The following is a 24,824-nucleotide window of genomic DNA, read 5'->3' as shown; positions in this document are numbered from 1 at the left end:
GGAGGCAGGCAACGTGACACATCAACAAGCCACACAAATGACCAACCTCCAGATGGCGGTTCCCCGCGGATTCACTGGGTGCGTGGTCAGCAGCATGATAGCCTGAAGCTAAGTCCCCTGAGCTCTAGGACTGCAGGAAGACCCTCAGTCTCCACTGTCTACCAAGCATCTTGGCTGAAGACAGAGTGAGAGCTGATCAGAGGGCTGCCAGACATGGGGACCAGCCGACACCCAGGCCAACGGTGGGCTCACCTGAGGGTGGGGCCCCGTGCCACACCTCAGAAGAGGGCAAAAGATGGAGCTGCCATAATGTCTCAGCACGGCTCTGAAAGGGCCGCCAACCTGCAACACCACAACTGCCTGGGCTCTAATTGGCTCAGGGGGCCCCCACTCAGGAAGCCCCCCCACAAGGATTCCCCGCTCAGGGAGGCTCCCCTCCTCAGGGAGGCTCTCCCTCGGGGATTCCCCTGCCACTCAGGGATTTCCCCTGCCACTCGGGGAGGTTCCCCTCGCCCCCTACTCAGGGATTCCCCCACCACTCAAAGACTTCCCTCCTCACTCAGGAATTCCCCTCTCAGGGAGCACCCCCTTCACTCAGGAAACCCCTCTCAGGCCCACCTGGAGCCCGTGGTGACTTGTCACAGCCGCGGGGTGGCACTTAATAGCCTTCCTGAATGGTGGCTAATGAGCAGCTCTCACCCCAGGCTTGGCCAGAACACAGCAGGGGCCCCAGGCTTCGCTCCTCCAAGACACAGGGTGGCCACACTGGTGGTCTGTTCAAGCCATCTTCTTGGACAGTTGTCAAGTTTCAGGCTGTGGGCCCCTCACCACCTTTCTAGTGCCCGAGGCTGTCTGACCTAACGTGAGTGAGGTGGCTTCAGTGTGACGCTCGCTTGGTTTTGGCAAAGGGGCACACAGATGCTCAAAGCCAGCTTCTGTAGGGCCTACTCTCTAAAATGACGGGAAGTGGAGGCCTGGCAGCTGGCTTTGGCACCTTTTCACTGATGCTGGGAGCAGCCCCTGTGAGAGCACAGCGTCTTCCACATACGGGTGAAGGGGCCTTTGGATTAGAAACAGGTCTTCTAAAGAGCATCACACAACCCACCCAGCTTTGGGGGGCCCACGCATGGCCTCGGCCTGGGACTCCCACTTTAAAGGAGAAGAACGGACGCTCAGGGGAGGGACTGCCTTGGAAGCAGCCAGGCTGGGGCTGTCCTGGAACCCGGTTTCTCTCCTTCACTTCCCTCGCACCACATGACCCCCCAAGCCAAAAGTCAGCCCTCAGGCGACTAGCCTGGATGTACACTGCGCCCCTGCCTCTCCTGCTACCAAGGGCTGAGCTGCCCCCGCTCTGTTGCTAAAAAGCCCGGCCACCTTAACCAGAGTTCCTTCAACACTCACGTGAACAGCTTACTGGCAGCTTCAGCATTTCCAAACCGTTTTAACTGAAGTCCAAATCTTTTGTATAGGCAAGTACCAAGGCAGATTTTCAGTGCTCAGAATAAAAAATAAAGTTTTCTCAAACTTGCCCTAATGCGCTATTGAAAGTACTGCTCACAGGCAGACAAATAACTACTAATTAATTGCTCCGTTAAGGGCATCACGGCTCCAAAACCCATTTCTCCACGGAGGATAAGACAGGAACTGGCAGGGAACACGTTTTCCTCCACCAACAGCTGGGCAGCCCAGCGCAGTGATGGACGCACGGACCGACTCCCATAAAGATCAAAACCTGCACCTTGGCCCTCCCAACGTGGCTTTATTAGCACAAGTTGTTCTCAAAATACATACTGGAGATATTTGTAAACACATTAAAATACATGCTCACTGGCAGACTTGGCCTGACTGACCTCTTTCTGTTTTTTCTTTTTCAAAGGCTGCCATTCCCTTTTCCGCACTCCACATCCAAACCAGGCACTCAGGAAAGACTCGTTTTCCCTTTCTTCTCTGAAGGTTTTAATTAGGTGGTGAGAAAAAATATTAAGCTGAAGGAATTCCCTGAAGAGAATGAATTCAAATGGGCACCCGGTAACGGGTGACAATCCTTTGTATATAGTTTAAATGTATGTTTATCTTTCCATCGACATGGCACAGCCCCATAAGAGGAAAAAGAAAATTATTCTTTGTATTTTGTCTCAAATATTTTTAAAGAACATTTTACAGTAAAGTTTAACTCTATAAGCTCATATAATAATCTATCATTAAATATGACTGCCAGTAGGTATGTGTGTATGTTTGTATACCAGAATCAACATATTAAATTTAAAAATGTAGAATAGAGAGTATTAACTTACAGAGCATTTATCTATCTGAAATTTAACGTTTCAACGAAGCTAAGTCGCCCGCGTCTGCAAAGCCTGCCACAATTACTCAGGCGGGGAAGGAAAAGCACAGCACTTGAGGTATTCCGGAACGTGACTCAGATGTCAGCAGCTCACTCCCCGAGGGGTCGCTGACCATGGACCCCAGCCCAGTGTGGACGTCAGGTGTGTGGGTCCTGGGACCGCTGACCCACAGCCACGCTCACTTCAAGCTCCAGGCTGCAGACCCACAAAGCATTTCACACTGCCCTCGAAAGCATTTGTAAATTCCACAGCTACTGATCACTCACCAGGCAGAAAATAAAGCCGCGACCAAGATGCCAAGTTTCTTACAATTCTGCCTAGATGACAAGACGAGGCGGGAAGAGCTTACCTGCTGATCAAGAGGGACGTGCACTTCGTCCGGCAGCCCTTTCCCCACGTTCATCATAGAGGAGAAAACTCCCGAGCCACCCCAGGCGCTGGGTCTGCAGTACACCACTTAACACCCCAGCATGCCTGTACACGCCAGAAAAGTGTGAAGACATCTCAGACGGAGTTCCATTCTGCTCCCCTGTAACCCATAGCAACAGGACCCAGCAGGAAGCGGCGGATGGCCAGGGATCCAGCTCCTCTCAATTGTCTCTTCCAAAGAGAAAAGGCCGTTTACATAAATCACACTGTGGGGTCGTTTTAAAATATTTCCTCTAACAAATCAGAAAATCAAACTTGGGCCTGTAGGGGTAATTTCTCAGCCAGCACAGCTGCAGGGACTTTGTTTTCCAGGACAGCGAGGCTCAAGGCTCGCAGTTCGCAGCCTTAATTACAGTGGCCACGGTTCCATCTGGGGCCTGGGCGTGGGGTCACGGTGCCAGCGGGCAGCATCTGATATTCCTGAACACCCTCCCAGGGCTGCTTGGGGTTCTCAGTTCTGCTCTGTCTGTCTCCCCAATGGATGACACATCCTGAAAGCCAGACAGCCTCCACAGGTCCTGGGTCTAAAGAGGAAGAAAAAGAATGTGACCTATTTCTAGAACCTAGTACTGTCGCAAAATCTCTGGGGATTTGGGGGTATGCTGCTTACCCCAAAGTGCTTCCTTACTTCTTTCTCTGACAAAACCTCACAGCATTTGACAGCTGGGGTCCAATCTAGGGGGCTCTGAGGTCCGCTCACCCCTCACCAGCGCAGGAGCATCTTGTCCAGGGACTGCAAACTCACGGCCCACAGGGCCCATGGCAGGACTGAAACAAGGACCGCGAGGCCAGGCCCTGTGTGAGTGGGGGCCAGCCCTCGCTTTGCTATCCAGTGGGGACACCTCTGTGTTCCCAACATGAGAACTCAGAGTCAGGGGGCAACTCAGAGTTAAAGAAGGATTTTGTAACACTGCCAGCGATGGCAAAAACATTACAGCTCCCCTAGGCGGCTGTCAAAAGAGATCTGCACAAAATAAATGCAAGAGATGAGTGGCCACGAAGCCAGCACAGGGCTGGGGTGGAGGCTGCCGTCTCCTGGAGACACGGGGGCCTGGAGATACTAGGAGGCATGTGGCCCGGAGTGGGCCAGGAGGAGGCCGTGCCCCGAGCTGGCCGGAAGGTGAGAGAGGAAGGGATGGGAGCAGCCCCGCAACAGCCAGAATTCCCTGAGGCGTGGGTACGGCTTGGCCAGACGCCCCAGGACATGGGCAGGGGTCGCCCCAGGACACGGGCAGGGGTCGCCCCAGGACACGGGCAGGGGTCGCCCCGGGACACGGGCAGGAATCAACCCCAGAAACCCACCTCCCTCAGTCTAGGTTGCTCCTCCCAGTGTGGGGCAGCCACCGATGAGCCGCACTCCCTCTCTGCTGTGAGGGGGCCCCGCCCTGGGCTTCCTGGGACCAGCCTTCCCTGCTGGCAGGGCCTCACCTGAGTGCTCTTGCCCCACTTCCCCTGTCCTCCAGATCAGAAGCTGGGTCACAGCCCAGACCAAGCAGAGAGCCTCAGGCAGGGGCCGCAGGGCCTCTGCGCACAAACCAGGTCCCCATAGGCACACACCGTGTGACCTGTCCTGGGACAACTCGTCTGTCAGGCAAAACCAGCCAGCCCCTCACCCCCATGTCTGCACTGTGGGTTCAGAAGAAGCCACAGGCGTGAAAGCGGGTAGCATAAACTGTGGGCTCCTCCTCCAGGCACGGCTATTCCTAGCCTGCACCCTCTTGCCTGCACACTGAAGCTCACATGCCCTCAGAGAAACCACAGGTGTGCTGTGGAAGGATAGCCATCTCTGTGGCCCTGGTGGCACTTCTCACTGGTCCCTGAGGGGTCTATGCTGGCAGAGGAGGTGGGGCCGTGGCCAGTGCAGACCAGAGCATCTCAGCTGGGTGAGACAGCTGCCGTTGAGGACACTCCCAGCCCTGCTAGACCCTGGTGACTGCCATCAGTGACTAAGAACCAGGCGGAACACAGCACAGGCCACCACCATGGTCACGGCTCCTTGTTAGCACACACACCAAACCTCCCCTCCAGGACCCTGTCAAGTCGAGCTGCTGAGCCCCCCATAAGGGGTCAAGCGCCAAGCCTGCTTTTATTTTCACCATTTTAAACGGAAATATGTATGCCCCCACATGTTCAATCAAGGCCTGGAAAGGAACAATCCAGTCCAGTCTTGTCTGTGGGTTGACGACAGTTAGAGCAGATGCAGCCTGTGGCCTATACTCACCCTGGCTCACGGTCAGTCCTTCCTCCTGCTGCCTCCTTCTGGGCTCTCTGTCCCCCTGTGCACGGTCGCTCTGCCCCTTTTTGTAGCCAGCCTAGGTCAGCCTCTTCAGGCTGTCTGCTGATGTGGTGAGGAAAGACAGGAAGAGCTGGTGGGCTATGACCAAGCAGAGGCAGGGCCGGCCTGGGCTTTGGTGCGTGAGGGTCGGCCGCGGGCTGCTCTGACCTGGCTCCTAGTCTGGCTCCCTACCTGGTCACTCCCTAGATGTGAGGAGAGGTTCCCGGGCTGCCACATTATCAGTCACCAGAGCTACCGCCTCCTAACGCTCTCAGCAGCAGCATTGCTCGGTGCTCTGTACTGTCACCTTCCTTGTTTGGGGGCTCACTACTATGTCGGCCACAGGTGAGGTTCCAAGCCTTGGCCTGGGAGCCCAGTCCAGCCCCGACAGCAGGACTAGGTGCAAGAAGAAAACCCGCCAGGAGGGAAAGGAGGAAAGCAAAGCAGTCATGAAGACCATGCGCAAGCTTGGCCTTGAGCAGGTCATGGAGAAGGAGAAGACAACCTGGGGATGGTACCGAGGGCGGGAGGGGCCGAGCCCCTAGGGGTAGTGACACTGGCCCTGACTGGCTCCCACAGAAAAGTAAAACCCACACGGTGGCGACTCAAGCCAGCAAGTGCAGCACCCACAGCAGCCCGGCCTGCAGGGGCATTGTGGCCCCAGCAGCGCGAGGCCAAGCACTGGACAGTAGGCAGCACTGAACCCAAGGACTATGAAGGCCTTATCCCCACATCCTCCCCACCTCTCGGTAGTCACACGAGGTTTCCAACAAACAAGGGGAGCACAAGGGTGCCCTCAGCCTCCCCACCTGGGCAGATAGGCAAGAGTCAGGCCACCTACACGCTCAGATACACCAGTGTTGTCCAAGGGATGGACCCACAGAGCTGGTAACTGGGTGAAAGGCATGAATGAGGGAGGGTCTGTGACCCAGCACCTCACAGCCCAAGAGCAGACTCTGGGTTCTCCTCCGGGGGGCTGGCCGAGGGCCTCGGCTGTGATCGCTCCACAGGGCTCCTGAGGGGGCCGATGTGGCCCAAGCCCTGGGAGAAGACATTCCCATCGCCCTCTCACCCTGCTCACCCACCCTTGAACTCCCACCCTGACCGAGCACCTCAGCTGGAGGATCGTCACAGAGCCACAGAAAGGGGTTCGACCGCCCGCACCCTCGCCCCCGCATCCTCCACCCAGCCATGCCACCTTCCCTCAGTTACCACAACTGCCTGGTATCTGCCCCTCTCCTCCAACACCTCACGTTTACTCTGCACAGCAGCCAGGGGCACCCCCCACCCTGGCACCCTCCTCAGCATCTGTGTACCCCCCCGCCCCCAGCCCCCACGGTCTGACTTTGCACCACAGCACTGTCTCCCCTGGCTGACTCGGTCTGTTTACCATCCGTAACCCAACCTGAACTCCGGCTCCACAAGGGCAGGGCTGGGTGTCTATTTGTTCACAGCTGTGTCCCCAGGTCCAGAAGAGCTGGTAAACACTGGTCAACAAACTTTTGCTGAATGAATGAAAAAACATTCAAGGCACTGAAAAATCCTGTTGCACCCCCAAACTAAGATAATTTCCTGTGTAAACAGTGTAAAGAGTAGACCAGTGTAAGAAAGACCAAAGCAATCTGACTGAGGCCGAAGCAAACCCAGAAGCCACGGCACCCAGACTCTCTGTTAGCCCTGAAACCACTCCCGAAGCCAACTCTTCAGACAAAGGTTAGGCTGACTATAAGACATAAAATGATACTCGTGAAGAGAATGCTTCTTAGCTCGAGTAGATACACGAGACTAAGTGGGCAGCTCCTGTCCAGAGGGGACACGAGACGGCATAAAGGAACAAGAGCTGGGTGAATAGACATGGGAAATCCAGGGTAGAAAGGAGTGTGCTGTCACATTATAGGGAGAGCAACTAGGGTCATGTAACAATGTGTGTATAAATTTTTTTATGAGAAACTAACCTCAATTAACTTTCACTTAATACACAATAAAAAAAAGAAAGACCAAATTAAGCAAAATTCTCAAGTTGAATTGCCCTGGAAAGAGCAAAGTCGCCAACGTAACAACAAGGGACCCAGAGCTTATAGAAACATTGTGTAGATTTCACCCCTGGAGTGTATGCTGTGTAGCACATCCTTGTGGAGACCCTGAGATGGGGAGGGAGCCCCCTGCCTTGGCCCAAGGGCCAGCCAGAGAAGGAAGGCCCTTTCCCTCTCAGGTGGTGTCTCAGGTTTAGGTTCAGGGATTTGTCTGCCTTCTGCTAGGGACTGACGAGCAACAGTAACAGAACACACCTAAGGTGGTATTAAACCGCAAAGCCTTCCCACCCGCCCTCCCCGCCTCCTTCCTGGCTGTCTGTCTCTCCCACCCCTCTCCCCCTCTTTTCAAAGTAAGGCCCCTTCCACAGAGTAGTTCTGAGGGAAAAGTGTGGCCTCGGTGCCCCCTGCTGTCCAGAGCCCAGCACTGCGGTCCCTGTGAACAGCACCTGGGCCCCCAGCACCCCACCTCCACTCAGGTGAGGGGACTAGAGGGCGGAGCAGGGTGCAGTGTGTATGGTCTGTTCTCTGAGAGTGCACAGGCCCATGCGGGCCACTGCAGCCACGGGAAGACTTCAGGTGGGCACTGGGACGCGTGGGCCTTGGGGCTGGAAGCCTGTCTGGAGGTTGCTGGCGCACAGGGGGTATTCCCGCTCCCAGGGGAGCTGAGCCACAGTGATAGCAGCCAGGAGACCATGCAATGGGAGAGAAGGCTCAGGCCAGAGGGCATCAGAGCCGGAAGACAGAGAGCCCAGTAAGACCCTGCACTCTACTCTAAGTAGGGGGTGCCCTTGTGGAGAGGAAAGGGGGTTGTCAGTGGCAGGGGGTTCTCAGGAGCCCTCGGGTGCAGGCTCCCTGTGGGCCTGGGGTTCTGGTCACCACTCATGTCCCACGGGGCCTCCCAGACCCCCAGCTCCACCCTGTGCTTGGCTTCAGGGCACAGCTAGCTCTGTGAGGCGGCTTGGGGGTGGGTCGGGGGGGGGTGGTCTATGAGCTCTCTGGGAGCAGGAGTCACTCTGGAGGTTTAGGCTTCACAGAATTCCAGCCTTCCTGGACAATTCCTCCATCCCCACCCCTGCCCACACCCCCACCCACACGCTACCTACTTCATCAACTGCCCTCCCAGGCCATCATCGAGCTTCAGGGGCTCAGTGTCTTCTCCAGTCGCCTGCAGTACTGGACAGCCCTCACCCCAGCGCCCAGGAGGCCACCTCCTTTCACTCGAGTGACCCCTGACACCCGCCCTCCCTGGCCCCGGGGCAGGTGCAGTGCCCCAGCATATGCCTGGCGTAGCCCACTACACCCATGGGTGCCATCAGAAGCCACACTAGCCTTCAGAACCAGGCTGAGTTCACTTAGAAGAAGCATAAACCATTCCATGGGATCGCCAGGGTCATGGAGCTGCCGAGGGGATTGTGAGCAGCTGTGAACCCCGTGACTGTCACACTGTTATGCACTGAGCTGTGTCCCCTAAAAACGTGTGCTGTAAATCCTAATCCTTATACCTGGGGTTATAATCCCATTTGGGAATGGGTTTTCTTTGTTATGTTAAGAGGCCACATCAGTGTAAGGAGCGTCTCAAACTAATCGCCTCTGATATATAAAAAGCGCAGATGAGGACAGAGAAGCACGCAGAAATAGGGGAAGATGGATGCCAAACTATATGAAGATCTCCAAAGAGCCAACGGACAGAAACCGAAAAGAGACAAGGCCCACTCCCAGAGCCCACAGAAAGAGAAAACCTTCCCTGGAGCCGGCACGCTGAATTCAGACTTCCAGCCTCCGAAACCGTAAGAAAATAAATTCCTGTTTGTTAAACCAGCCACTTATGGTATTTCTGTTACAGCAGCACTAGATAGCTAAGACAGATGGTGTCATGGACTGAATTGTGTCTGCCAAAAATATCTGCCAACTTGGCTAGGTCCTGATTCCCAGTATTGTATGCCTGTCTGCCATTTTGTCATCTGGTGTGATTTCCCTGTGTGTTGTAAATCCTATCACTATGATGTAATAAGATGGATTAGCAGCAGTCATACTGATGAGGTCTACAAGATTAGATAGTGTCTTAAAACAATCTTTTTTCAAAATTTTTATTGTGCTTTAAGTGAAAGCTTATAAATCAAGCCGGTCTCTCATATAAAACTTTATATACACCTTGCTATATACTCCTAATTGCTCTCCCCCTAATGACACAGCCTGCTCCATCCCTCCGCTCACTCTTTTCGTGTCCATTCCGCCAGCTTCTGATCCCCCCACCCTCTCATCTCCCCTCCAGATAGGAGATGCCAACATACTCTCAAGTGTCTACTTGATCCAAGAAGCTCATCCTTCACCAGCATCTTTTTCTATCCCATTGTCCAGTCCAATCCCTGTCTGAAGAGTTGGCTTCGGGAATGGTTTCTGTCCTGGCCTAACAGAAGGTCTGGGGGCCATACCGCCGGGGTCCTTCTAGTCTCAGTCAGACCATTAAGTCCGGTCTTTTTACAAGAATTTGAGGTCTGCATCCCACTGCTCTCCTGCTCCCTCAGGGGTTCTCTGTTGTGTTCCCTGTCAGGGCAGTCATTGGTTGTAGCCGGGCACTATCTAGTTCTTCTGGTCTCAGGATGATGTAGTCTCTGGTTTATGTGGCCCTTTCTGTCTCTTGGGCTCATAATTACCTTTTGTCTTTGGTGTTCTTCATTCTCCTTTGCTCCAGGTGGGATGACCAATTGATGCATCTTAGATGGCCACTTGCTAGCATTTAAGACCCCAGATGCCACTCTCCAAAGTGGGTTGCAGAATGTTTTCTTAATGAAGCCAATCTCTTTTAAAATATAAAAGACAGAAGTGAGCAGAGAGACAGGGGGACCTCATATCACCAAGAAAGCAGCACTAGGAGCAGAGCACCTCCTTTGGACATGAGGTTCCTCACTGAGATGCTCCCAGACCAAGGGAAGACTGATGACAGGGACCTTCCTCCAGAGCTGGAAGAGAAAGACTTCCCCTGGAGATGATGCCCTGAATTTGGACTTGTAGCCTTCTAGACTGTGAGAGAATAAAATTCTCTTTGTTAAAGCCACCCACTTGTGGTATTTCCCTTATAAAGGCACTAGATGACTAAAACAGACGGCCACCGCAATCACCAAACAGTTACCCTCCGCATCATCCCTGCTTCTCTCTCAAGATGCTCAGAAATTTTATTAGAGAAGCAAACGCTTTCTTTTAGCAAATAACTAATGGTGGGGACCTATCAGTGTGAGGAAAACAGATTCCAAGCGCCTGAAAATATCTACGACAGAAGCAGCAACAAAAAGGTAAATCTTGAGGTTTCTGTTTGAAATATGAGTAAAATTTCTGAAAGTTAATTTTCAAACTGTGGCCTCACCCAGCCTCCTGGCGGCGGCTTCCCTGAGGGGCCTCTGATGAGCCCGGGGGCCATGAAGGTGGTCTTCAGCTGTTATTTCTCTTTGAAACAGCTGAAGCTCTCTGGCAGGGAGAGAGTAGGAGATAGTAATTACTGGCTACTCTTTCCATCTCAATGAGGTCCAACTTCACAGGAATACTCATTCCACTCAATTCGGAGGACTCAGGAACAGTAAGGGAGGAAACAGAGAGGGCAGGGGAGAGCCCTTAATCCCAAACACACACACTCACACGTGTGCACACATGCGTGTGCAAATACACACGCACTCTCTTACACATGCATGCACCCTCAGATGCATATGCGCTCACATGTGCACACACTTGCTGCACACACATGAACACTCACATTCACACATGGCACACGCGTCCACTCATGGATACACTCACACACACACTCACACACACACTCCCACACACACTCCCACAGACACGCTCACATGTTCTCAGACACCTGAGGATTTTAACGCAGCTGGCTGAGACATCTAAGAATCAATGCCCCCTCCAACCTGGCCCTCCCAATGTCCTGCAGCCCCTTCCCTGGCCCCGTCGCCGGCCACCCCAGCTCCTCCCTGCACTGCCCTCTACATGAGGGAACATACACACAGGAACCTCTCTGGACGAAACCCCAGCACAAAGCTGTAGTAAAGCCGTGTGTATTCCGGTGGGTCGATGGCCCTATAAGGGGTGACCATGGAGGGAGAAGCTTCTAGAAGCCAACTCTGGTCTCCCAGGGTGGCCTCTGCCCACTGACTCCCAATAGCAACCGCTGATCAGCATCCTGGCCTCAGCGGCACTGCTCCTTTGGAGCAAGAAGAGAGAACGTGCAGTTATTCCCATTCGGCAAGGGCCCCCCACTGGGCCTTCCTCTTCACCAGAGCCTTGAAGACACCTCACGGGACAGAGGCGCTCAGTCCACCTGACTGTACAGCCCTGGAGGACACAGACCAGCTCCACTCCTCCCGTGTTAGGACCTAAAGTGCTGATGAAACCCTTCCTGGATGAACGGGCCTTAAGTCACCCTCTTCAGTGACCCTCTACATTGGCTGTACCCAGAATGGTACCTTTGCAAAACAAAGGCTCACCTCTAAAATCTCCATTTCAGCTGTCCCCTCTCTGACCTCCACCTCCTATCTCAAGGGCACCTCCAACAAGCATCCTACCCATGGGTCCCCCCTACTTCTTACCATCTTTGTCACCATTCACATCCTCAATTGCCTTGACTAGCCTGGAGACCACAGTCTGTGCCCTTTACCACACCCCCACATGCACCCCCAGCTCCTTGGTCCCATCTCTCAGGCTCATTTGCAAAACCCTAACCCCAGTTAAGAGCACTGCCTACTCCAGGCCTATGCTCAACCAGCTCAACAGGGCTGGAAACGTGATCGCGCTGACATTTTATATTGTAAAATTTAACACAAATTCAGAAGAGTATAAAACAGAAATATATGGCTCGACAATGTGTTGCAAAGTGAAACCCACATAACCACCACAAAGGTCATAGTGAAAAGCATAAGGATAAGCTAGCTTTTCTTTATGGTTTTACTGCTGAAGCGCACACCCTAAAAGCAATGGTTAGTCTTGCCTGTTTTCAAATTTATATAAAAGAATCGTACAGACGTGACTGCCTTCTTTCTCTGAGATTCAGCCGTGTGATTAAGGAAGCCGTAGTTAAGTTCACTGCCACTGAGCATTCCGTTGTGTAAATAAATCACGCTTGAGTTATCCGTTCTACCTCTGGTGGGCTTAGCCTGCGGCAGTACAGGAGTCTTTGAAGAACGCTGTTTTGAATTGGCACCCATGTCTTTTGGTGCACATAAGTATATATTTCTGTTGGTTATATATTCAAGGGTAGAACTGCTGAATTATAAGGCATACGTATCTTCAAATGCAGTAGACAATGCCAAACAATTTTCGGAAGGGGTGAGAAGGCAGAGTTAAACCCCCACCAGCAACTTTCAAGAGTTCCAGCTGCTTCCCGTCCTCACCAACTGTTGACGTCGTCAGTCTCCGCATTTTAGGCATCCTGGAGCAGTACCTCACTGTGACTATATTTGCATTCCTCTCATGACTCACCTGGTTGGGCACCTTTTCGTGTGTTCATTTGCCGTTTGGATAGTATCTTTTCCAAAATGCCTATTTAAACCTATTGCCTTTTTTTTTTTCTTTCTTTCTTTTGGGCTGTCATTTTCTTATTTATCTGTAGAAGTTCTCTGGATATACGAGCCTTTTGTGAGTTATATATGTTGCAAATGTCTTCTCCCCTTTCACTCTAGTAACAGCGTCTTATGATGAATGTTAAGTTCTGGTTAGTACTTTTTGTGTCTAGTCTTTCTCTGTTCAACATCATGAAAATGTGTATATTATCCTCTAGTAACTTTCACGTTTTGCCCTTCATAGTTAGACCTGCAACACATCTATAATTAATTTTGTTTGTATGCTATGGGGAATAATTGAGTTTCTTGGGGATTATACATATATTGTTATTGTCATTGGGTGATGTCGAGTCAGTTCCAACCCGTAGCGACCCTACATACAACAGATCAAAACCCTGCCCGGTCTTGCGCCAGCCTCACAATCATTGCTACATTTGAGCCCGCTGTTGCAGCCACTGCGTCAATCCATCTCCTTGAGGGTCTTCCTCTGTTTTGCTGACCCTCTATTTTATCAAGCATAATGTCTGTCTTAGTAATCTAGTGCTGCTCTAACAGAAATACAAACAAACAGATCGCTTTAACAAGCAGAAGTTTATTCTCTCACAGTCTCATAGGCTAGAAGTCCAAATTCAGGGCATCAGCTCCAGGGGAAGGCTTTCTCTGTCAGTTCTTGGGAAAAGTCTTTGTCATCAATCTTGCCCTAATCGAGGAGCTTCTCTGCACAGGAACCCTGGGTCCAAAGGATGCACTCTGCTCCCAGCACTTCTTTCTTGGTAGTATGAGGTCCCCCACTTCCTGCTCACTTGCTTTTCCTTTTATCTCTTGTAGGATAAAAGGTGGTGTAGACCACAACCCAGCAAAACTCCCTTTACATTGGATCAAGGATGTGTGTTACCAGATCAAAAAACCAAACCCGTTGCCATGGAGTCTATTCCGACTCATAGCGACCCTGTAGGACAGAGTATAACTGCCCCATAGAGTTTTCCAGGAGGGCCTGGTCGATTCAAACTGCCAACCTTTTGGTGAGCAGCCATAGCACTTAACCACTAAGCCATTAGGGTTTCCAAGGGTGTTATATCCTACCTAATTCTCTTTAACATAATGTAATCTTGCCTCATTAACCACAGGCAGAGACAAGGATTTACAACACTTAGGAAAATTACATCAATCACAAAATGGAGGACAACCACACAATACTGGGAATCATAGCCTAACCAAGTTGACACATATTTTGGGGGGGCACAATTCAATCTATAACAATGTCCTTCTCCAGGGATGGTCCCTCCTGATAACATGTCCAAAGTACATCACGTGGCGTCTCCCCGTCCTTCCTTCTAAGGAGCGCTCTGGCTGTACTCCTTCCAAGACAGACTTGTTTGGTCTTCTGGCAGCCCGTGGTGTAGTCAGTGCCCTCTGGCGGCCCGTGGTGTAGTCAGTGCCCTCTGGCGGCCCGTGGTGTAGTCAGTGCCCTCTGGCGGCCCGTGGTGTAGTCAGTGCCCTCTGGCGGCCCGTGTGTAGTCAGTGCCCTCTGGCGGCCCGTGGTGTAGTCAGTGCCCTCTGGCGGCCCGTGGTGTAGTCAGTGCCCTCTGGCGGCCCGTGGTGTAGTCAGTGCCCTCTGCCAGCACCACAGGTCAAGGGCGCCAACTCTTTCTCAGCCTTCCCTATTCATTGTCCATCTTTTGCATGTGTATGTGTATCTGGCGACTGAATACACCATGGCTTCGGTCAGGTGCACCTTAGTCCTCAAAGTAACATCTTTGCTTCTAACACTTTTTGCCACAGATTTGTCCAACGCAATACTTACATATATGCACACATATATATGTGTGTGTGTATACATATACAATGAAGCTGCACAGTGAGTAAGGAAGACCAAAGAAGAATTGATCCCTTTGAATTACGGTGTTGGTGAAGCATATTGAATGTACCATGGGCTGCCAGAAGAACAAACAAGTCTGTGTTGGAAGAAATACAACCAGAGTGCTCCTTGGAAGAGGGAATGTCAAGACTTAGTCTCACGTACTTTGGCCATGTCATCAGGAGGGACCAGTCCCTAGAGAAGGATATCATGCTTGGTAAAGTAGAAGGTCAGTGAAAAAGAGGAAGACCCTCAGCGAGATGAGTTGGCACACTGGCTGCAACCATGGGCTCAAACGTAACAATGATAGTAAGGATGGCACAGGACCAGGCAGTGTTCCGTTCTGTTGTACATAGGGTCACTATGAGTCAGAACAGACTGGCACCTAACAACAACAGATTGCTCTAACTTTATAGTAAATTTTGACAGCTGGGAAAGGAAGTCCTCCTACCTTATTCTTCAAGAATATCTTGGCTAATCTTGGCCCTTCGCATTTCCATGAAATTTTTTTAATCATCTTCTTAAGTTTCAAAAAACCTGGTGGGATTTTGATTAAAATTGCATTGAATCTATAAGACATTTTCTAACTGTATACACAATTAATTTTTATATATTGTCCTTATATCCAGCCACCTTGCTAAAGTCATTCATTAATTTTAATAGCTGATCTATAGATTTTTTGAATTTTATATGTTCATAATCATATCTGAGAATAATAACATTTTCATTTCTGCTTTGCAATCATTTTAACTTTTATTATTATTATTATTATTTTCTCACTACACTGACAAGGACTTCCAGGAAAAATTGAAATAGAAATGGAAACAGTAGACACCTCTCTCTTGTTCCTGATCTCAAAGGAAAGTTTAAGTATGATGCATGCATGCTATACATTCTTGTTTGTTTTTGTTCTTTTGATGCTCTTATAAGATTAGAGAAGTTCCCTTTAATTCCTATTTGCTAAGGTTTTTTTGTTCATTTGTTTACCATGAATGGATACTAAATTTCATCAAATGCCTTTCCTATTTCTATTGAGATGATACATGATTTTCCTACTTTATCTGCTAATATTGTAAATTTCATCCATTTATTTGCAAATGTTAAAAGAACACTGTGTCTTTGGAACAAACATAATGTGTTCTGCTTTTTAGAAATTGCTGGATTCAGCTTACTACTGTTTTGTTTAGGATTTTCACATCTGTGTTTATTAGTGAGCTTGTCATTTCCCTCCTTCTAATGTCTTTGTCAGATTTCAGTATCAAGGTCATGATGGTCTCATAAAATGCATTGGGAAGTGATCCCTCTTTTCCTACTCTCTTTTCTGAAAAGACATTGTTTTTTCCTTAAATGTTTGGCAGAAATTATTGATCTGATGTTTTGATATTTGTAAAACTAGTCAGATTTTCTATTTTATCTCTTTGACAGCTCCATGAAGTTATACTTTTCAAGGAATTTGTCATTTTATTAAGCTTCTTAAATTTATTAACATGAAGTTGTTAATATCCTGCCATCATATTTTGAACGTCTACAGGATCTTTTAAGGAGGCCTCATGGTACAGCGGCTAAGCACCCTGCTGCTAACCGAAAGGTCAGCGGTTCAAACCCACCAGCCGTTCTGTGGGAGAACGGTGAGGCAGCCTGCTTCTGGACAGATTACAGCCTTGGAAGCCCTTGGGACAGTTCTACTCTGTCCTATCAGATCTCTATGAGTTGGATTTGACTCAGCAGCAATGGGCTTTATAGGATCTTTAGAAATGTTTTCTCCGGATGCTGTCTTTGTGTTCATGATTTCTAGTATACTTGCATTGCGGTCAGAGAACATCCACTGTATGAGAGTCACGGGTACTTGTTGAGACTTGCTTTATGGCCAACTTTTGTAAATGTCCCAAGGGCCTTGAAAAAAAATGTGTTTATTGGGTGGAGTATTACATATAAGTCCATTAGGTCAAGTTCACGATTCATGTGTCTTTAGGCTCAGGAATGCTGTTTGCCGTAAAGTCTACTTTGATATTAATATAGCCACTTGTTAAAGAAAAGGCCAGAACCCGATTAGGAAGGAAGGACCTCATAACACCAACGCAAGTGTCATCAATGGCCGTTCCCTCAGTGTCCCCAAAGGGAAAGCGCATGACAGTGAGCAGCTGCAAACCTAACCAAGCAGCAGCTCCCAACATGCTGCTGTGCCAGGTGTGGTACCTGCTACAGCAGAGGTTAACCTCCAGCACGCAGCAGGCGCACGACGCGGCCCTGGAGAAGGCAGTCTTCTCACTGCTGTCAGGAGGACGTACAGCCAGAATGCTCCTTAGAAGCAAGGATGGCGTGGCTTTGGACGTGTTATCAGAAGGGACCAGTCCCCGGAGAATGACATCACACTTGGTAAAGTAGAGGGTCAGCAAAAGAGAGGAAGACCTTCAGTGAGATGGACTGACACAGTGACGGCAACAACGGGCCTAAACATTACAAGGATTGTGACGATGGTGCAGGACTGGGCAGTGTTTCATTCTGCTGTACGCAGGGTCGCTATGCGTCAGGCAGATTCAAAGGCACCTAACAACAACGATAAATCGGGAAGCAGATGGAACACGGAGGGCTGCCACGCAGCGGGTAAAGCGACGAATGAGGCTGTACAGATCAATCCTGAAAACAGCAAAACCTTCAAGAAAAGGGCAGAACAGGACACACAGTATGACTGCATCCACAGACAGTTTAAAAACACACAAGGTGGTACTCTGTATCTGTGGAGCGACAGCTGCTCCGCCGACAAAGTTAACAAAAGGGGCAATGATAGGACCCACCTCACAGGGTTTTTGTGAGGCTTAAGCAAGTTCAGACCGATAAAGTGCCGAGAACAGTGTCCACCACACAGAAACACACAGAAGTGAACACTAAAAACCAATATGACGGTTACAGACACACCAAACCAAACCAAACCTGCTGCTGTCAGGTCAATTCTGACGCATGACGAGCCCAAGAGTGACAGAGCAGAGCTGCTCTGTAGGGTTTTCTTGGCTGTGGTCTTTGTGGAAGCAGATCACCAGGCAGATCCCATGGTTCGAACCACCAACGTTCAACCTTTAGCTTAGTAGTTGAGCACTGTTTGCGCCACCCAGGGACCAAAGGTGCGTAAACGTACATGGAGAGGGCCCTCCCTGCTCTCCCCCGCCCCGCTCTCCCCCTGCCCCGCCTCCCGGGGACAGGGGTTGCCACAGAAGAGGGAGGGAGAGAGGGAGGGTCCCGTGGGTGTAAAGGAGGCTTCGGATACATCTGCAAGATTGGTTTCATTTTTAAAAACTTAATAAACAACAAAAATTAAATTACCTCAAGATCATCCAGTGAACGAGTGATACTAAATCTCTTGGATCTTCCAAACGATCTCCGAGACGTCCGCTGAGAAGTCTGGATGAGCCCAATTCCACGCCCAAATTTTGAACCCTAAACACAAAGAAAAAATTACATCAAGTGACCCCCTTGGGAAGAGATGTTTAGTGTTGTTGCGAAACACTGCTCAGCAAGAACAGAGGGGGGCCACGGGAAAAGAAGATGAAAGGAGACACTAGACTTAAAAGTCACCCAGGGTTGTCAGGCATCTGCTCTGTGCGTCCCGACTCGACCAGCTCTGCTAGCCTCAGTCTCCACAACCACACAGCAGGGGTGGCAGCCGCCTGCCTCACAAGGCTGTCCTCAAGACCAAAGGAAATCATGGCCGTGCATGTTTGTGAAGGGTAACAAAGGCAATAATTATTCAAGTACAGGCCACTCTTGGACATGCCTTTATAAACTGTCAGGAAAGGAAGGAAGCCCTGAACCTTCAGCAGGTGGTCTGGAGACCAAGCCAGCTCAGCGCATGAACAACCAGCTCAGAGAACACCTGTACTCCTCCCCCGGGAGCCGATCAGAATGAATTCAATCCAGCAAACATCCAGGCTGTGCCTGTCCTCATGCAGACACTTCCCCAGGGATGGTCTTGGTGCCAGCTAGTAAGTCACCACATCTTAAAGACAAAAACCATCCCAGCTGCGAACCTCTGATTCCTGGATGCATTAAATGCTCACCAACGAATTTCAGGCAGAAAGGCAGTTAACACTTTTATCTACAAATGGGGAGCCTCCTCAGACTCTGTTCTGTCTATTCACCTGCTTGAGACATTGGGTACAAAGGTACTGTCTTAGTCATCTAGTGCTGCTATAACAGAAATACCACAAGTGGATGGCTTTAACAAACTACTTCATTTTCTCATAGTCTAGGAGGCTAAAAGTCCGAATTCAGGGTGCCAGCTCTAGGGGAAGACTTTCTTTCTGTGTCGGCTCTGGGGTAAAGTCCTCGTCATTATTCTTTCCCTGGTCTAGGAGTTTCTCAGTGCACAGACCCCAGGTCCAAAAGATGCATTCTACTCCTGGCTCCTCTTTCTTGGTGGTATGAGGTCCCTCTCCGATCTACTTGCTCCTCTCTTTTATATCTCAACAGACACTGACTTAAGACACAAACTAATCCTGTAGATTGAGTCCTGCCTCATTAACATAACTGCCTCTAATCCTGCCTCATTAACATCATAAACCAAAAAAACCAAACCCACTGCTATCTGTCATGGAGTGAATTGTGTCCGCAAAGATATGTGTATGAATTTGGCTGGGCCACAATTCCCAGTATTGTGTAACTGTCCACCATTCTATCACCTGATGTGATTTTCTTACGTGTTGTAAATCCTATCTCTATGATGTAATGAGATGGGTTAGTAGCAGTTACAGTGATGAGATCTACAAGATTGGGTCGTGTCTTCAAACAATCTCTTTTGAGATATAAAAGAGAGAAGTGGGCAGAGACACAGAGGGACCTCACACCACCAAGAAAAAAGCACCAGGAGCATAGCGCGTCCTTCGGACACGGGGGTCCCTGCATGAGAAGCTCCTCGACCAGGGGAAGGTTAACGACAAGGATCTTCCTCCAGAGCCGACAGAGAGAGAACACCCTCCCCTGGAGCTGACGCCCTGAGTTCGGACTTACAGCCTACTAGACCGTGAGAGAATACACTCGTTAGGGCCATCCACTTGTGGCACTTCTGTTATAGCAGCACTAGATGACTAGGACACCGTTGAGTTGATTCCAACTCATAGTGACCCGATAGGAAAGAGCAGAACTGCCTAACTGGGTTTCCAAGGAGTGGCTGGTGGATTCAAACTGCTGGCCTTTTGGTTAGCAGGCAAGCTCTTAACCACTGAACCACCAGGGCCCCTTTTGACATTAACATAACAGAGGTTAGGATTTACAACACATAGGAAAATTACATCAGATCACAAAATGGAGGACAACCACACAACACTCGGAATCATAGTCTAGCCAGGTTGACACACATTTTAGGGGAACACAATTCACCCATAACGAGTACAAAAAGTAAATTTAGCACCAGTTCAGTGTGAAAGCTCCACGTGTGTGCTTTTTCCCTCTCGACCACACACCTATGTCCATCCTCGTTCTGCCCAAGCCACTTCCCACATACTGCAATCCCACTGTTGCTATGCTCAGCAACTGCACGGGCCCATGCTCTGGGCCGTAGGGGACCCCACGGGTTTGGGGTCCTGCCACCAGGACCCCTCAGCTCTCAGTCTTGCCACCTTCTCATGTACCCTACCCTGTAGCCCTCAACCTGTGCCCAAAGACCACCTCCTTCAAGACGTTTGCCTTAACCATCTCCTTCTAAGCTAGACTCCCCCCGCATCCCCGCTAGCTCACACACTTAACACACAGAAGGTACTGCCGTCAGCTTCTGTCCCCATCTCCCCATGGACTCCAAGTGACCCGAGGGCAGGCCTCGTCTGCATCTTGCTCTGTGTGCTGACCCAGTGCCCCCAGGGTGGCACCGGGGACCTTCAGTCTGTGTCCTGCTCTGTGTGATGACCCAGTGCCTCGCAGGCTGCACAGGGGACCTTCAGTTTGTGTCCTACTCTGTGTGCTGACCCAATGGCCTGCAGGCAGCACAGCGGACCTTCAGTAGGTATGTGCTAAAAGGATGAGGGAGGATCCTCAGCAGTGTCCTGACAGCAGAAGAAGCCCAATGGTAGTGTCATCATTATAATTTTGTTTCTCTAGAACCATTCTTTGTACCAAATATCTTAGGCGGGTTCTTTAGAGAAGCAAAACCAATAAAGTGTATAAATACATATACATAGAGAGAGAGATTGATTTTCTTTGGGGGGGGTTTCTTTTTTTTTCTATTGTGCTTCAAGTGAAAGTTTACAAATCAAGTCAGTCTCTCATACAGCAACTTATATACATCTTGCTATGTACTCCTAGTTGCTCTCCCCCTAATGAGACAGCACACTCCTCCTCTCCACCCGGTATTCTCCATGTCCATTCAGCCAGCCCCTGTCCCGCTCTGCCTTCTCATCTCACCTCCAGACAGGAGCTGTCCACATACTCTCATGTGTCTACTTGATCCAAGATGCTCACTCCACACCAGTATCATTTTCTATCCCATTGTCCAGTCCAATCCCTGTCTGAAGAGCTGGCTTTGGGAATGGTTCCTGTCCTGGGCTAACACAAGGTCTGGGGACCATGACCTCCGGGGTCCTTCTAGTCACAGTCAGAATATTAAGTCTGGTCTTTTCACAAGAATTTGAGGTCTGCATCCCACTGATATTCTGCTCCATCAGGGATTCTCTGTTGTGTTCCTTGTCAGGGCAGTCATCTGTTGTAAACGGGCACCATCTAGTTCTTCTGGTCTCAGGGTGACATAGTCTCTGGTTTATGTGGCCCTTTCCATCTCTTGGGCTCATGTTTACCTTGTGTCTTTGGTGTTCTTCATTCTCCTTTGCTCCAGGGGGGTTGAGACCAATTGATGCATCTTAAATGGCCACTTCCTAGCATTTAAGACCCCACATGCCTCTCACCAAAGCGGGATGCAGAATATTTTCTTAATACATTTTGTTATGCCAGTTGACCTAGATGTCCCCTGAAACCACAGTCCCCAAACCCCTGCCCCTGCTACTCTGGCCTTCGAAGTGTCTGGTTGTATTCAGGAAACTTCTTTGCTTTTGGTTCAGTCCAGTTGTGCTGACCTCTCCTGTATAGTGTGTTGTCTTTTCCTTCACTAAAACAGTTCTTGTCTACTACCTAATTAGTGAATACATCTCTACCTCCCTCCCCACCCTGTAATCATCGAAGAATATTTTCTTCTATATTTAAACTATTTCTTGAGTTCTTATAATAGTGGTCTCATATTCATCCTTTTGCAACTGTCTAGTTTTTCAGCATTATGCCTTCCCGATTCCTCCATGTTATGAAATGTTTCACAGATTCATCGTTGTTCTTTAACATTGAATAGCATTCCATTGTGTGAATATACCATAGCTTATTTATCCATTCATTTCCTGATGGGCACCTTGGTTGCTTCCATCTTTTTGCTATTGTAAACAGTGCTGCAGTGAATATGGGTGTACATATATCTGTTCGTGTGAAGGCTCTTATTTTTCTAGGATATATTCCCCAAAAATGGGATTGTTGGATCGTATGATAGTTCTAGTTCTAGCTTTTTAAGGAAGCACCAAATCGATTTCCAAAGTGGTTGTACCATTTTACATTCCCACCAGCAGTGTGTAAGTGTTCCAGTCAGAGAGAAAGATTTATATCAAGGAAACAGCTCACATGATTGTAGAGGCTGGAACATCCAAAGTCTGTGGATAAGGATAGAGGCCTCTCCTGATTTGTGTAGCTGCAGGTGCTGGCAAACCCAAGATTGTAGGTTGGAGAGCAGGGCTCCCACTCACAGGCTGCAAAGGCTGACGAATCCCAAGATCGGCAGGCAAGACCGCAAGGCTTCTCCTGATTCACGTAGCTGCAGGGGCTGGTGAATCCATGATCGGCAGGGCAGAGAACAGGACTCTTGCTCACAGGCTGTGAAGATCAATGAATCCCAAGATCAGCAGATAAGCTGCTAGCTCAAGTCCCAAGAACCGGAGGTCAGATGACAAGAGGCAGCTGCAGGATCCAGAACAAGCCAAAAACCTTGGCAAGGTGAGCATGAAGGAAGTAGGCAGCGGAGGGGAAAGAGATGAAAGCTAAGGGGGCGGTGAGCTGCCACAGGCCCCGCCCCCACTGGTACCACTCAGGAGATTCCATCATCACATATCAGATTTTAACAGGGAAGTGATCACAACATTATACAACTGCCAAAACACTGTGAATCATGGCCCAGCCAAGTTGACACCCAATCTTAACCATTACAGGAAGGGAGGGTCCATTAAAGTACCGTGGGATGCAATTAGCCACTCAGCAGCTTCTGCTGCACGCACAAGGCCATGGAAAACCTTCCTAACCCGTTGTTAAACCAAGGAGACTGTGAAATGCATGTGCGAAACGACCCATCCTGCACAAACCACGTTCACTATTCACTATACTTTGGCGGAGAGGGTAATGGGCACGTGGCTTTGTGATAAGGAAAGAGCCTGGTTTTTAAAGCTCAGGTGGCTCCGTAAGAAACTGCAGATGAGATAGCCACGTCCACACACCAGGTTCACTGTGAAACATGTACACAGTCACGGCTGAATGCACGAAGCAGCTACCACCCAGTCATACACAGGTACGCTGTGAGATCTGGAAATGTAAAGGAAAAAGCTGAAAAGCAAGTGGACAGAAAAAATTCCTCCAAAGAACACCTTCAGTGGAATCAATGGAGCTGACTGAAGAGATGCCCGACCTATGGAAAGAGACCTGAGCATTTGTTTGTCAGTGTCTCTGAGTGGAGAGTCTGCTGCCTGGTGTAAGATGAGAAGGTAAAGAGTTTATACTTCAACACCGTTTTTTTTTTTTTTTTTTTACCGTTAGGAAATCACTCTGGGCTAGTGCCCCCTACCCCCCTACTGGTGCTAAGTAATTCCTATTCTTCTCAATCAGGGCTCAAAAGAGATCATCACTATAAAATGGCCTGAAAAAAAAGCTACCTTCTTCAAAGTCAACTTCACTTTTTAACATCAATAATGATGCCCCACAACACCCGAGAAGACAAGCAGGAACAGTGGGTAAGCCGTACCGTTACATCAGTGCATCCCATCAGGTGGCACACCTGCCCCCCACACACCCCCACATACCACTCACACATACACTATGCTTGGCAGGAACCGCACACGGAGCTGGGTGCCCAGGGCGGCACAATCACCCCCACCCCCTGTTCCCCACACACACCCCCACACCCACACCACACTCAGCAGGAGCTGTAGAGGGAGTAGGGTGCCCAGGGCAGCACATCCCACAGCTCCCCCCGACACAAACACACCACACGCAGCAGGAGCCATGTGCCCAGGGCAGCACACTCACTCCCATCCCCCATTCCCCACACCCCCACACACAAAAGCCACAGAGGGAGTAAGGCACCCAGCCTGACCTCATGGCCCACGTCACCTGCAAGGTGAGCCCTGGTCCCAGGAATTGTTCTTGTTGTTGTTAGGTGCCGTCGAGTCGGTTCTGACTCATAGTGACCCTATGCACAACAGAACTAAACACTGCCCAGTCCTACACCATCCTTACAATAGTTGTTATGCTTGAGCTCATTGTTGCAGCCACTGTGTCAATCCACCTTGTTGAGGGTCTTCCTCTTTTCCGCTGACCCTGTACTCTGCCAAGCATGATGTCCTTCTCCAGGGACTGATCCCTCCTGACAACGTGTCCAAAGTATGTAAGACGCAGTCTCACCATCCTTGCCTCTAAGGAACATTCTGGCCGCACTTCCTCCAAGACAGATTTGTTCGTTCTTTTGGCAGTCCATGGTATATTCAATATTCTTCGCCAACACCACAAGTCAAAGGCGTCAACTGTTCTTCTGTCTTCCTTATTCATTGTCCAGCTTTCACATGCACATGATGTAATTGAAAATACCATGGCTTGGGTCAGGCGCACCTTAGTCTTCAGGGTGACATCTTTGCTCTTCAACACTTTGAAGAGGTCCTTTGCAGCAGATTTGCCCAATGCGATGCGTCTGTTGATTTCTTGACTGCTGCTTCCATGGCAGTTGATTGTGGATCCAAGTAAAATGAAATCCTTGACAACTTCAGTCTTTTCTCCGTTTATCATGATGTTGCTCATTGGTCCAGCTGTGAAGATTTCTGTTTTCTTTATGTTGATGTGTAATCCATACTGAAGGCTGTGGTCTCTGATCTTCATTAGTAAGTGCTTCAAGTCCTCTTCACTTTCAGCAAGCAAGGTTGTGTCATCTGCATAACGCAGGTTGTTAATGAGTCTTCCTCCAATCCTGATGCCCCGTTCTTCTTCATATAGTCCAGTTTCTCGTATTATTTGTTCAGCATACAGATTAAATAGGGATGGTGAAAGAATACAACCCTGACG

At 49.7% G+C, this 24,824-nt stretch overlaps 1 protein-coding gene across 7 annotated transcripts in view; it reads right to left on the bottom strand.

Moving 5' to 3' along the window:
* RGS12 (regulator of G protein signaling 12) overlaps nucleotides 1-24,824 on the bottom strand; it is a 162,448-nt gene that overhangs the window by 76,505 nt on the left and 61,119 nt on the right. For 4 of the 7 annotated variants that reach the window (XM_064286176.1, XM_064286177.1, XM_064286175.1 and 1 more), the window contains one exon: nucleotides 17,811-17,924. In XM_064286176.1, the coding sequence (XP_064142246.1) occupies nucleotides 17,811-17,924 (114 nt within the window). Of the gene's footprint in view, nucleotides 1-2,694; nucleotides 3,720-9,736; nucleotides 9,883-10,443; nucleotides 10,545-17,810; nucleotides 17,925-24,824 lie in introns of those variants that run through there. The other 3 variants (XM_064286179.1, XM_064286181.1, XM_064286182.1) reach the window with 3 other exon arrangements.

This window comes from Loxodonta africana, chromosome 5, assembly GCF_030014295.1.
Source record: "Loxodonta africana isolate mLoxAfr1 chromosome 5, mLoxAfr1.hap2, whole genome shotgun sequence".
NCBI classification, from domain to species: Eukaryota; Metazoa; Chordata; class Mammalia; order Proboscidea; family Elephantidae; genus Loxodonta; species Loxodonta africana.
The sequence above is the reverse complement of the archived record's forward strand: the minus strand, read 5'-3'. Positions and strand labels throughout refer to the sequence as shown.